This window comes from Mesocricetus auratus, unplaced genomic scaffold (genome assembly GCF_017639785.1).
Source record: "Mesocricetus auratus isolate SY011 unplaced genomic scaffold, BCM_Maur_2.0 Super-Scaffold_100004, whole genome shotgun sequence".
NCBI lineage: Eukaryota > Metazoa > Chordata > Mammalia > Rodentia > Cricetidae > Mesocricetus > Mesocricetus auratus.
In genome coordinates, this window is record NW_024429189.1 from 102,391,659 (window position 1) to 102,405,133 (window position 13,475).

General features: G+C 43.1%; 1 protein-coding gene across 14 annotated transcripts in view; it reads left to right on the forward strand.

The window, feature by feature from the left end:
• Plcb4 (phospholipase C beta 4) overlaps positions 1–13,475 on the forward strand; it is a 375,454-nt gene that overhangs the window by 268,639 nt on the left and 93,340 nt on the right. For all 14 annotated transcript variants that reach the window (XM_040746359.1, XM_040746367.1, XM_040746358.1 and 11 more), the window contains 2 exons: positions 5,313–5,392; positions 7,446–7,499. In XM_040746359.1, the coding sequence (XP_040602293.1) occupies positions 5,313–5,392; positions 7,446–7,499 (134 nt within the window). The remainder of the gene's footprint in view (positions 1–5,312; positions 5,393–7,445; positions 7,500–13,475) is intronic.

The following is a 13,475-nucleotide window of genomic DNA, read 5'->3' on the forward strand; positions in this document are numbered from 1 at the left end:
CCCCAAGAAACCCACTCTCTCCACAATAGCCACTCTCTTAATTTTGTGTGCAAACCTTCTTCTAGCAGATGCTGTTACTTGCACAGACTTCTTCCATGTCAACCCCTGCTTCCCACAGGATCCTAGAAACCAATGGCTCTGAGGTTTCCCTGTCTGTGTTGGATCTCCTTAACCAAGCCGCCTGTGACTGCTTGCACTGCCTTAGTAATAACTGAAACTCTCCATAAACTACTTCAGCAATGCAGTGGAGTCTAGCGTTGTGTGACTTCTGTGATGATTAGTGTCATAGAATCTAAAATTTGAGAGCTGAGCTTCTAGGCATGCCTGTGGGGGATTATCTTGACTACATTAATTAATGTGGGGGGCATCTTAATTGTGGGTAGAACCATTCCATAGGCGGAGGATTGTGGACTAAATAAATTAAAGAAAAAGAGGGACATTAGCAAGTTTTCATTACCCTCTGCTTCTTGAGTGGATGGATGCACCCAGCTGCCTCAGTGAGCTCCTTGAACATTGACTTCCCAGCCATGATAGACTGCAGCTTGAATTTTAAGTCAGAATAAATGCTTTCTCCCTTGTTACTTTTGTTGCAGCATACAGACATCATCAGCTCCCTTAACGCTATAAGCTCCACTATGTTCATGTGTTGATTTTACTCCCCAAGACAATGGCATTAAGGGATATGGCCTTAAGAAGGAGATGAGATTGGGAACATAAAGGGAGCCCAGAAAGACACATTTCATTTCCCCACAATGTACAGACACAGCTAGAGGGCACCACCTGTGAACCAGAACATTGACATTCACCAAACATCGCATTTACTGGTTCTGTGATCTTGGTCTTCCCAGCCTCCAGAAATATGAGAAATAAATGTATGTTCTCTATATGTCACCTAGTTCTGGTGTTTTATTTTGACCCAGACAGATTCAGACAGAAACAGCCTAGCTAGAACCTCCTGAATGGGGCAATGGGAGACTAACAGGTTGGGAGGAACTGCTCCTTTCAACCCATGATTTCAACGTGACTCATCGGGCAGATGTAGACTCTGTTCCAGGGCATCTGTGATGACACCTAAGACTACTTTTCTAACAAGTTCCCTGGAAATCTTGCTGCCTCTTTCCTGGAAGTAACACCTTGGCCATGTGTGTCTGTGTGTGTCCATTTGTCTGTGTGTGTCCCTGTGTATGTTTAGAACTTGCTTCTTCAGTTGGAGTTTACAGAAGAATCAACTGCAAAACTTGTTAGAAACAGCTTTCTGAGGGCAGAGACTCAGCTCCCATTTGTGACACCCTAAATTACATGCCCCATCCCCAAAAATTAAAAATGAAAAAGAAACAGATTTCTGTTCCCCATCCTATCTCACCCATCCCTACATACTGAATCAGGAGGTTAGACACGATCACTTACATTTTAATAGCTTCCAAGTAAACCTGATGCTGGTCCAGAAGGTGTGGGAGGGAAAGGATACGTTGTAGAATGGGGAGGAAGGTAAGGAAGGTGGGAAGGAGGGAGGGACAGAGAGAGAGGAGTGGGGTGGAGGGAGAAGCTCTCACAGTGTAGCCCAGGCTGACACCTGGGAGTGTAAAGTGTACCACCACTCCTGGCTACTGGGATACTTTAACTAGCAGGTCTATGGCTACTGTTGGGCATATTTCCTTGAGATGAGTCCCATTGTCTGTAGAGCAGGGACTGAGGAATAAAGTGACAATTCTCTCTTCAGATGAATAAGGGCATTTGGGGTGATGTTGACTCTAGCAAGAGCTGGACTAGAATCTGGGACAGGGAATGGGGAGGAGGAAACAAAACTAAACCACAACCCTGGCTTTCTGAGCTGGGCAGACCAATCTGACCTAGAACTTGCAGTGAACCCCTTGCCTGTGCCTTAATCTTTTAAAGGAAAAACATTGACATTTCTTCTCAGTTTAAATTCATGTGGTTTTAGTCTAGTTTTTTTTGTAATTATGTGTTTCTGCATTCTCTTAATGGAGAGGGGTTCTAGTGTTCTACAGTAAGGAGATTCATAAAGAGGAAAGCCCAGACATTTGCCAGGAGGTTGGGTGCTGTCTGTCTGCATGGAGACAATGATACATTAAGCTAAGTTAATTTAGAAAGTATTAGAAAGGATTAAAGAGTGAGAGAATAAAGGGGTTATCAGTGGTAGAATGTGTGTTTCGTATTCTCAAGGCCTTGGCTTCAATATTCAGCACAAATAAAAGAAGTAAAGCCAGATTTTAAAAGAAATGCGAAAGAGTTTGGTAAAGCTACAGCCTTCTGAGAATGTGGGGATACCATGCCGGTCTTTCATGTTCAGCTGCTGTTTCATGCCATGGCCAAGTTCTGTTGCACCCAGGCTGCTTGTGTCCACTCAGAACATCAGAACCAGAAGGTGCCCACTGTGGCAGGCCTAAGGCCCCACTGAGGCATGTCTGTTATCCAGGGGATCAGAGATACACGTGCAGAGGTGTCATGCAGATAAGTTACTCAAGCTTCCTTCAAGCAATTCAAATAGGCCTGTCTTAAGTCACCATTTAAAAACTGTTCATCTGGAAATAATCAAAGCAGTCAATAGGCCTGTAGCTCAGTCCTGGCAAAACTTTCAAGGAAACTCTAGGACTCTACTGACACCTGCTGGCATTTGGTCTATTTAATGTTTGAAAAGAACAACAAGCCTTAACATTTTTCCTATCGTCACCAGGACTCATTATACTGTGTGTTTGACCGGAGTAATGGCAGGGAGATAGGGGAGGCATGGAAGAACTTTCCCTCATTAGACATGGAGAGGTGGCACAAGCCATTGAGTGAAAATATCCCACATGAAGGCTTGCCCCAAGCCAGTTGCTCTGTAACTCTGGGCAAGGTTCTTGGCTTTGCTCTCATGTTTGCAAAAATGAATAGCCTCCCTCCCTCCCTGCCCAGTGCTGAGCAGAGCCTGAGGATGGTGGTGGCATTTACTACCACATGGGTCCTTTGGTGACCTTTCCATTCTAATAAACAAGAGTCTTCCCCAATGCTGATTTCAAAAAATAGATGAAGGCAACTTAAACCTCCTCAGCACCCCTCCCCCCAGTGTCAGGAGGTTATTTCTAGAAACAACCCAAATTAGCACGATCAAAAACAGCGGTGTCGTTTTCTCTACACTGGCCACTTTTGTGCCCTAGGAAACTGTGGACTTTGTTCTGTGTTTTGGAATATATCTCAGGCCTTCAGGTTGAGAAAGTGCCCTCAGTTAATGCCATCCAAATTATTTGTGCTTTTTCTGTCTGCTCCTGGGAAACTGAGTGGGCCTGTGGTTTGTTAGGCCAATAACAGGATATTTGATAATCTCCCGGGAACCGAGTCCATATTTAGCCTGACGGAGGACAAGAGGCCTGATGGTGAGAAAAGAAGCAATTCTCTAAAGCTCCTATTTCATTTCTTGCTTCTCTCGCAGTACCCAGGCCTTACCTGTTTGTTGAAGCTTTTGATGCTATTTGCAGTTCTCAGAAAAATGGCCTTTGCCAGCTGCAAAAGGAAAGATGCCTTTCAGTACCCCTTCGTCTTCCATCAGAAAGCTGTTAGCAATGACTGGAACATTCAGAGGCAGCAAAAGCCATTAGCTTCACCCCCAAGAGGATAGCACCTATAAAAAACAACAACAACAACAACAAAAAAAAAAAACAAAAAAACATGTGCTAGTGAGAAAGTAGAAGTTAGCACCCTCATGCACTGTTGGTAGAAATATAAAATAACATAGCCATCATGGAAAGTATTTGGCTTTTCCTTTAAACGTTGAACAAATTCTCATGTGATCTTGCAATTCTTCCTGTGGGCATTTATGCAGAATAATTCATATCATTATTTACAGTATCCCAAATCAAGAAGGAACTCAAGTATCCATCCAAAGAAGAATGGGTAGATGAACTATGACTTTCACATGTTAAATGAGAACATTATGCCAAGGGAAGTGAGCCAGTCAGAACATGGCAAATCCTGTGTGATTATTCTAGTATGAGATACCTAGCATAGTGTGTGTTTTTACGTAGACACAGAAAACAGAATGGTAGCTTGTGGGAGGCAAGAGGGAAAAGGCACGGATGGTGCTGATGGGTGCAGGACTTGCCGAGTTATCTAGTGCCCCTGAGAGGGAGCATTTATGTTCTGTATGTTTTACCAAAATTAAAACGAGAAGACATCAAATACCGGAACCCAAACCACACACTTATAACTCAGTCAGCAACTCAGGTCCTGCACAGATAGAATCTCCTGTCCTGGTGGTGTGAAGCCTGGTGCTCTTGCGCAGTACTGTGCAGGGGTGCAGCAGGAACTTCTGTGATGACAACAGTGTTTCTCCTGAGCACTCTCAGAACAGTGCCTAGCAGCCTTGTCATGGCTTTGGAGCACTTGAGTGCCGGTTGAGACATCCAGTTTTAGATATGTTCAATTTGAATTTAAGGAATCGTGTGATCATTAACAGTGGTTTTCACATTTATGTTACTACCCATTCTAAAATATCATCTTTCACTTGGCACTAGCTGAAAACCGAGGGAGGTAAGGAATGGACTTAATAGGAGTCTTAACTCTGTTTATTCCCACGTACCAATTTGCTACAAAGCGAGTCACCAAGGTGTCACTCTTTCATGGCATTCATTATCATCAGATATTGCATCCAAGAGCAGTGTTAGCCTTTTCTAGTAAAATGCTCTTTTACAGACCCAAAGTTCTTCCTTGACATACTCAATCTGCCTTCACTTTTCCTTGTAAACCCATGGAGTGATGGTATGAACTACAGGTGAGAGCCATGTCCTTATACAGAAATCATGTGAGCACATCCCTTCTTGTTCTGGGGTATCCTGGCAGCAGGCAAGGACTCTGATTTTTTTAAGGCTTTGCTGGAGAATGCTGACAGGTAAGCTGTGTAAGCAACCCAGATGGAACGAACTAGACACTGCAATGAAGGGCCTCATCACATTGTCCTCTAAAATGGAAGATGTCAATGCATCAGTGTGTACTGTACAGCATTGCTTAGGAAGAGCCGAGCAACTAAAATAAGAAGACTTATATTTAAATGGGCTGCAAGTAAAAAGCTTAGGAAGTCAACCAGTGGGTGGCATCTCTTTGAGGTAATCCAGTCTTTCGTGTCTGGTGGATGCCACATTTATCTTCGCGGGAAGAATGAAAGCTGTATATTAAAGAATAAAATACAGTCGTGTGGCAGGAAGGGGATAAAAGAAGAGTTTGTAGTTTCATTGCGCAGAGGAGGCAGGCTGTGTAATAATACACCGTACCTGACTGCAGAAGATGCTCACTGGGGTTTTTTTTTCTTCCCTTTTCAGCAATGGGTAGAAGGCCTGCGATCAATCATTCACAACTTCAGGGCCAACAACGTCAGTCCCATGACATGCCTCAAGAAACAGTGAGTTTTGTTTGCCACACCCTTGTTCTTAGGAATTATCTATAAAGTGCATCATAGTCAATCAGTCTTGCCTGCCTTTGTTTCTGTATCCCTGACTTTGGAAGTTGAACAGTGTACACACCTGTGTTTCTACCACTTAGCAAGTCACTTGTGATGGCCCCTCTTCATGAAACCTGCATTTAAGAAGAAGAAGAAGAAAAAAAGATTGGTAACCAAAAGCCACTGACTACTTAGTCCTTGAAGGGTTTCCAGCAATGGTTTTGTGTTTCCTAAACTCCACCTTCTGATAGATACCTGTGCGTGCCTGGCTTTTAGGCTGGGTGAAGGGTGTCTCTGATCTCCACAGCATAAGGCTGACAATTAAGGGTCTAGCCAGGAGAAGCATTTGAAAAAGCATCTGCTGCTGAGGTTAAGTAGGAAGTCCTGCCCCCAACAATACCACTTCCTGTTTAATATGTGGTCAGGGGCCTCAGGATTTTTTGAAATGTCTTTCTAAATTTCAGTCAATGATTTCAGTCAAGGCCTAAAGATCTTACTACAACTCACTGTTCCTTTATCCCAAGTGGTCTCCTACACTGATGGAGTTGTAACCCTGCTCAGGGTCAAACGAAAGTTTCTCAAATAGAAATCCCAGAAAATCAATGGTCCATAATTGTGTGTGACTGCCTGCTTTCATAGGGTCTGTGAGTGGCAGGTAGCTGTGAGGTACCAAGGCAAGCATGTGTAGAAGTCGTAGAGATAAGCTTCTGTCTCTGAAAGACCTGTATCTTCTCCAGAGGATGTGTCTCAGAGAAAGTCCCATGCCTGGGAGATTATACTTCTGTTTCTATGACAACTGCAACAGGGTAGCAGAGCCAGCCTCTACACCACCAAGGCTGGTGCATATCATATGAGGTCATGTAAAAACTGATTGAAATACAAATTCACTTAAGCCAGCTTACTGCCCATTCTGCTTTCCTCACTCCCTTTGTCCCTAAACCATCCCCCACACAAAACAGCAGTTTATCCTGAAGCTTAACATAGGAACTTACCCTAAGACATGATGATCTGTTAGACTGCTAGTGCCTAGAAATAATAGGAATAGGAGTCATTATCTGGGAAAAATCTTGATTCCAACATGCACTGGTATGTTCTCATTCCACACATGTCCTGAGAAGTTGGGGAGGACAGAGTTACCCACCATTCTGGGACCTTCTTTGAGGACTGAAGGTTAAGGAAGGCTCCTACTCCTTATCCATCCAACTTTGGGAGCAGGGTGTGGTTGCTCCCCATTGGCCCTCAAAGCAAGCTAGACAGTTGCATTTCTTGTCACCTGAATGTTTTAGTGAAGAACAAAACCAGCACAATCATGCACAAGCACCATGTTTTGCTCAGTATAAACATTCAAGCTTTAATGCCCCTGGTGGTGTCAGATTTTAAAATATAGGATTCTTGGTTTGATGGGGAAAATTCTTTTGTGTATATGTCTCTCTTTGGTTAATGAATAAAGCACTGTTGGCCAATAGGGTAGCAAGATAGGTGGGACTAGGAGTTGAGGATTCTGGAAAACAGAGGCACACTCAGTCACGATGTAGGACGTGGGAGATAAGAGAAGACCACATGGAAATACTCAGATTAGCAGTTATGGGTTAATAATTGAGTCAGAGCTAGCCAATAAGAAACCAAGCAAATGCCAACAGCTTTATAATTAATATAGTGTTCTGTGTGTTATTTGGGGGCTAAAGTTGCCATGTGACCCAGGTGTGAGTCCCACAATACATGGCAGCTGGCGGGAAGACTATACATTTCATTGGTTAAATTTGAATTTCAGGTGATAAATGTTTTACTGTAAATATGTTGTAAATGTTACCAAGACCCATTAAAATTTTGTGTAAGTTGAACTAAGTTCAAATTTTACTGATAACACTAAAATCTGAGGACCCCAAATTCATCTCATAATTATCTGAGTTTTAGAATAGATGTTTGGTGTGAAGAAGCTTTTCTTCATGGCTCTTAATGAGCTGGAGAGGGTGCTGGTGGGACACTCTAAAGCAGTGTTGCTCTTGTTTTCCAGCTGGATGAAACTGGCATTTCTGACCAATACGACTGGTAAAATTCCAGTTAGAAGGTAAGCGAGACATTCTGTGTAGCTTTCCTTACCTTTACCACCCCAAACCAAAGACCCAGCCTGCTATAATATAATTGCGTGTGCTCATTGCTTTAACATATTTCTGGAAGCTCAGTTTCTGTCATTTCATAGTTCAGGTTTTTTTAAATGTGTTTTTTACATTCTAAATACAGTTCCCCCTCCCTCCTCTCTCTCTCCTCCTGCTCCGCCCAGCCCCTCCCATCTGCTCCTCTGAGAGGGTAATGCCTCCCCTAGGAAGTCTACTAAGTCTGTCCCATTATCTCATTGAGGCAGGACCAAGGCACTCCCCAAACCACCCGCCACCTCCCCAACCCCATGTCTAGGCTGAGCCAGGTATATTCAGTTTTTTATTTTATTTTTATATTCCAATCTCAGTTCCCCTTCCCTCCTTTCATTCCACTCCCTCCATTCCCCCTCCTCCCATCTGCTCCTCTGAGAGGGTAATGCCTCCCCTAGGAAGTCTACTAAGTCTGTACCATCATCTCCTTGAGGCAAGACCAAGGCACCTCTCCACCCCCCACATCCCTGTGTCTAGGCTGGGCATAGCATCTGTCCATATAGAATGGGCTCCACTAAGTCACTTTGTACATTAGTGTTAGGTCTTGGACCCACAGACAGTAGTCCCAGTCACACCATTGTCACCTATATTAAGGGAGTCTAGTTCGGTCTTATGCAGTTTCCCTGTTTGTCAGACCTGAGTCAGTGATCTCTCACTAGCTCAGGTCAACTGATTCTGTGGTTTTCCCCCATCATGGTCTCGATTCCTTTGTTCATATTTTTGTTCCTCCCTCACTTCAATTGTACTCCAGGAGATTAGCCCATTGGTTAGCAGTATATTCAGTTTTTAACAATCACCAGTGGAAGTAAAGTACACCTCCCCCAGAAAGGAAGAATCAATATGGTAAAATATGTCTGAAAATATAGCACTGAATTATAATTTGTGAATCACTGGACTGTATGATTTATATTATATTCCTCCACTTATCTGAGCATCAAATAGCTTCTCCCTCCAGCTGAACCCCTAGTATGAAGGTGCACTGTGGCAAGTCTGTGTCTCTTCCCAGCACCTCCTCATCCAAGTTACTGCTCATCTGGTGCCAAGAGAAGGTGGGGCTTTCCCAAAATTCAGCTGCTGCAACAAAGTGCCATGGACTTGGGCATATACATAACCAAACTTCATTTCTCACAGTTTGTGAAGCTGGGAATACTTGCCCAGGGTGCCAACATGGGCCTTACAGATTGCAGACTAATTTCTTCCAGCTGTGCCCATATCTGAGGAAAGACGGCTAGAAAACTGTCTCAGATGTGCTTTAATAGTGTGCTAACTCCAAACCCAAGAACAATAAAACCACCTCCCAGAGGTCCCTAATACTAGCACAGTGGAGTTGAGTTAGATTTTCATATCAGATAGACTTCCTCCCTCACACACCCTAGTTAACAGTGACAGAGAACAAAAGGCAGATGGAACCCGAAAGGAAGAGGGTGTGAGCCAGAAACATCTTCCCCACATGTTCTCTAATAGTTCTGACATATTTCTTGCTGGGAGGAGTCCCCACACACCCATCTTTTCTGATTCTCACTTCCTTTCACAGTTTAGGGTTTGCTAATGGTCTGTGTGTAGCTGTCAAGGCTTGCCAGGGGAGCCACAGAAACTGTTGACTAAACTCTCTTGACTAAACTTGATGTTTATGTAAGCATTCATAGACATCAGAGAAACTGGGCTTAGCCCTAGAGCAGCAGCGTCTGTCCACATGAGGCCAGGAGATATGTGCCCTTAACCTGAAGCAAACCCAGACTCCCTGTATATCAACCCACTCTTCCCAGGATTTTTTGACTCAAATTCATGTTGACGTTGTTTCTGAAAATGACTTGTAAAGACACAGACTGAGAAAACAATGAAACCTAGAAGAGTACTGTCCTAGACTCATCTATCTTTAACACACAAGACAAGCAAGTCAGAAAGGTCAGAACATTTGAAAGGGTGGATGCAATTCAGGTGTGGCATTCTGGTCACTCCTGGCCATTCCCAGGGTTCTCCCCCCCCCTTTCTATCTACACACTCCATTCCACACCAAAGCTATTCTATACCCCTGTGCAAATGTCTCCATATCACCTTACATTATCACACAGAGCAGAGCCATCCTAGACCCCATCTTATTTCTTAATTCCATAGCTATGGTGATCATGAACTTAAGTACCCAGGTGACATGTCTTCAATACAGATTTATGAGAGACTTGAATACCTAGATACCATGAGGATGACCCTGTACAATATCTTTTTTATTCAACTTGTCAATGATTGGTTACCAGGTCACAGACCCCATACGTTTGTTGTGGTCTTTACCAGATCCATATATAGGATTCTTTGCTGCCTTGCTACTACTCAACTAAAGGGAGGTTTTCAATGATATTTCTCTAACAAGTCAGGTTTTTAGAAGCTTGTGAAAAATCCCTGTGAGCACCCCTGCCTGGTAGTCGTCACCAAAGACGCTTCAGAAGAATCCTTATTTTATTGAAAACTTTCCTTAACTTGAGCAACAGAAAGGCAATTATTTCACTGATTCCAAAGAGTCTTACCACTCTTGTTGTATAGACAATGCATATCCATACTTTGGAGAGTACATATGGTAGTGTGGGATGCACTGTCTATTATGCTTCATGATAAATGAGTTGAGTGGAAACAGGAAGATGATGATGCAAGCATCTCTCACCAGTGGTCCTGGTTTCATTTGTCTGCCTTCCACACATCATGTCATCATAGCACAGTTCTGATTCTGCGGATCCCTGTGCAGCATGCTCACAAGCAAAATCATTACCACCATTTTGCTGGAAATGGTCTAGCCATTTTGGCATTGACTATAGCTCTCTTTGACATTTTTTTTGTGCTTGTCATTATTAATAGGTACTTAACACAAGACATCTGTGACTTATGGGCAGTTAGTTAGAGTTGATGGAGAAATGATACCAAGCCAACAAAAGGCAGATAACTCTCCTGGTGGATGATCTGCCAAGGGTTAGGTAGAAATTGTTCTGAATGTTTTAATGGATGTGAAGAATAAACACTTTTGAAAATGTCACTTCATCACCATCGTTCTAGGGTTTTAAAATGGAAACTACTAATATAGTGCACATTGTTTTAAAATGGGATCTGGCATCACAGTCATTGTGTAGCTTGGGAAATGCCCCTACTCTTGAACATTAAATCAAAACACAATACACAGGAAATTGCAGGAATGATGGATGAAGAGGCCCTGCTCCTTGCCTCTCTCTTCTCTTTTCTTTTTATGTATGTGATCTTGCACCTTCTGCCTTTGTCTCAAACTCACCAGCTTGCTGGATGGAGCTCATCCTTCCACTTAGACCATGCTCTGAAAGTAACTTTTCTGTCTCACATTCCTTGTAACACAGAATGTGACCTATTGCTAGAGAGTTGTGTGATGGAGATCTACATTGTTGTGGATAGTAGCTAGAAGGGTTACTAAAGGAAAGGCTAGCCTCGGGTATAATAATACTAGCAACCTGGTCTGCACTATCCATCCATTTATGTCCTGAAGCTGCAGCACCATACAAAGGACAGTGCCCTGATCCTTTGCTAGAAGTCTTCTGTAACTTTCAGGAATCAGTGTTCAAAAGTCTTACAAACACTGAAGATCACATATGGGCAAAAAGTGGACTCCTTTCTAGGCTCATATTCTCCTTGTCATTTACAGGTACCCTGAAATTCAGAATTTAGCCAGAACTGTGGTAGGACTGAAAACAACTCCAGTGTGTTTGCTTTTGTAAATTCCTTTGAGGGAAGGGGTGACAGTTTATTTTGTTTGAATAAAATCTCACTGAGAAACTTGGGATGTATCTTAGTTGGTAGGGACTTTGCCTAATGTGTTCAAAGCCTTGGTTCCCTAAATCCAGGTTTGACTGCATATACCTATAGTCCCAGAACTGCAAGGCTGTAGGGAATTCATGGCCATCCTAGGCAGAGCCCCTCTCTCAAAAAACAAAAAACAAAAAACCCTCATTGAGCACCTGGTAGCTTGAAGCACTAAGTAAGTGGACCTCTTTGGCCAGAGAACTATGTAGAGGTTATAATAATGTCACAGTCTCTTTATCATCACGCTATAAGTATGGATGTTGCCAAGAAGTGCTCCCATGATGTCTAAGATGTCTCAAACTATGTGCATCTTTCTGGAAATGAGAGCATTCAGATTTGCTCTTTAGCTTCCATATCACAGTAGATGAATTTTCAGACTCAATAATGATTTGGAAAGATATCTGCAGCAAAGGCAATAAACATTACTCTAGGGAAATAGTCTGATTGATGCTCTTGTGCCTATTTTCCATTCTGGGTTGCTTCTCTTCTCTTTTCTTCTTACATACAGTGAGAAAATGTGTCTGTAGGCTGCCCAGCCCAAGCCTACCCATGTCTGAGAAGTCAGCACTGCTCTCTCTTATCTCCTTGTTCCTTGACCTTCTTGTTCTAAGTCCTCGCCAAAAAACTGTTTTCCCTACTTGCCTCACACCCCTCCCCCTAGTGCCTTGGTTCTACTTTACAGGATTGGCTTGAACTCCATACCTGTTGCCTTGTGAGCACGGTGGTCAGTTTTCACCATGTTATAACCAGTCCTGTCTAACCCAGCAGCTTTGAGTCAGCTGGGAGATACTGAGATTACTATGCACAGGCACCTAACCTTGCTGTGGCCACTTGGTTATTATTTCAACGCATACTTAAAGAAAGACACACTGAGTAGTCATTTTCCCTTAAATTGAAAAAGTTAAATGGTATCTACCCCGAGTCCATGTCCAAAGACTGAATGAACTCTCGAGACTTGAGAAAAATATAGACATATCATACTCTGATAGAAACCCATTATCTGGTTTACTTGCTGTCACAACACATCTGGACACCACTGTCAGCCTCCCTATGCTTGAATACAGTTTTCTCAAGAACACTTAAAAATACTTCTTGGAGTCTTCGTGGACCTAGTATAGCACAATAATGGTTTAAGTGGACACATCATAATGTGTTTATGGAACGCTGCTTCCTCTGAGTCTAATTTGGTAAGCTGTCCTCTACAGTTGACGTGGTGCTTTCTTTTACCACCTCCAGGAGGAACTGGCTGTCAGTGCTCACATTCATTGAACATAAACAGTGCTGTATAAGTGAGGTTGGGTGTGAGATGCTAATGCTCCACTGAAAAGCCACATTTCACATGTGAAAGTCACCTTCACCTTGAAGTCAAGGCTGCCCTTCTGAATTCAGCCTTTCACTGACTAGAGTAACTCATGACCTGGGCTTCTAATGAAGGTGTGAATAAGTCCCCTGGATAGGCAGAGACAAGGCTGAGAGCCATGTGTACTGACTGTGTCTGGATACCAAATACCTCCTAACCTCTCCCACACAGATAGTTTGAATCCTAAGTATCTCCTACACATTTACAATGTGTGTGGGGTAGTCTCTCCTCCCTTTATATAAGGAAGATTGGCCATTAAGGTGTTAAAATTTGACTAGCATTGATGTTCCCTGTACTAGCCAGTTAAAAGGCTATTCAGAAATAGCATGTCTTGTGAAGCACCAGGATTATGATGAAGTCATTAATTGGGTCCTCCCCGACCACTTCCATGGTAAAATCCCAGACCTAATGATGACTAGAATGGCAGGGTGTCTCAAGAGTGCTTAGAAGAACCAAAATATGTCTAGTCCTGAGTCTCCACTATAGTAAACATGCAAGCCAGGAAAACAGAGTCACACAAGGCTTTCCCTAAGTGCATATCTCATTGCGTGCACTTTAGAGTCACTATGCCATCAGACACTTTCCTGGTTTTTCCTAAGAACAGTTTCCTAGCGTCCTAGTGTATCACTGCTTTGTCCAACACTCACCTGCTCACAAGCATGTGAAGGGGCTATGTGTGTTAGAATTGGCCCTGGTAACCAGAGGGAAGAGTTAGTGTGGGTATGTA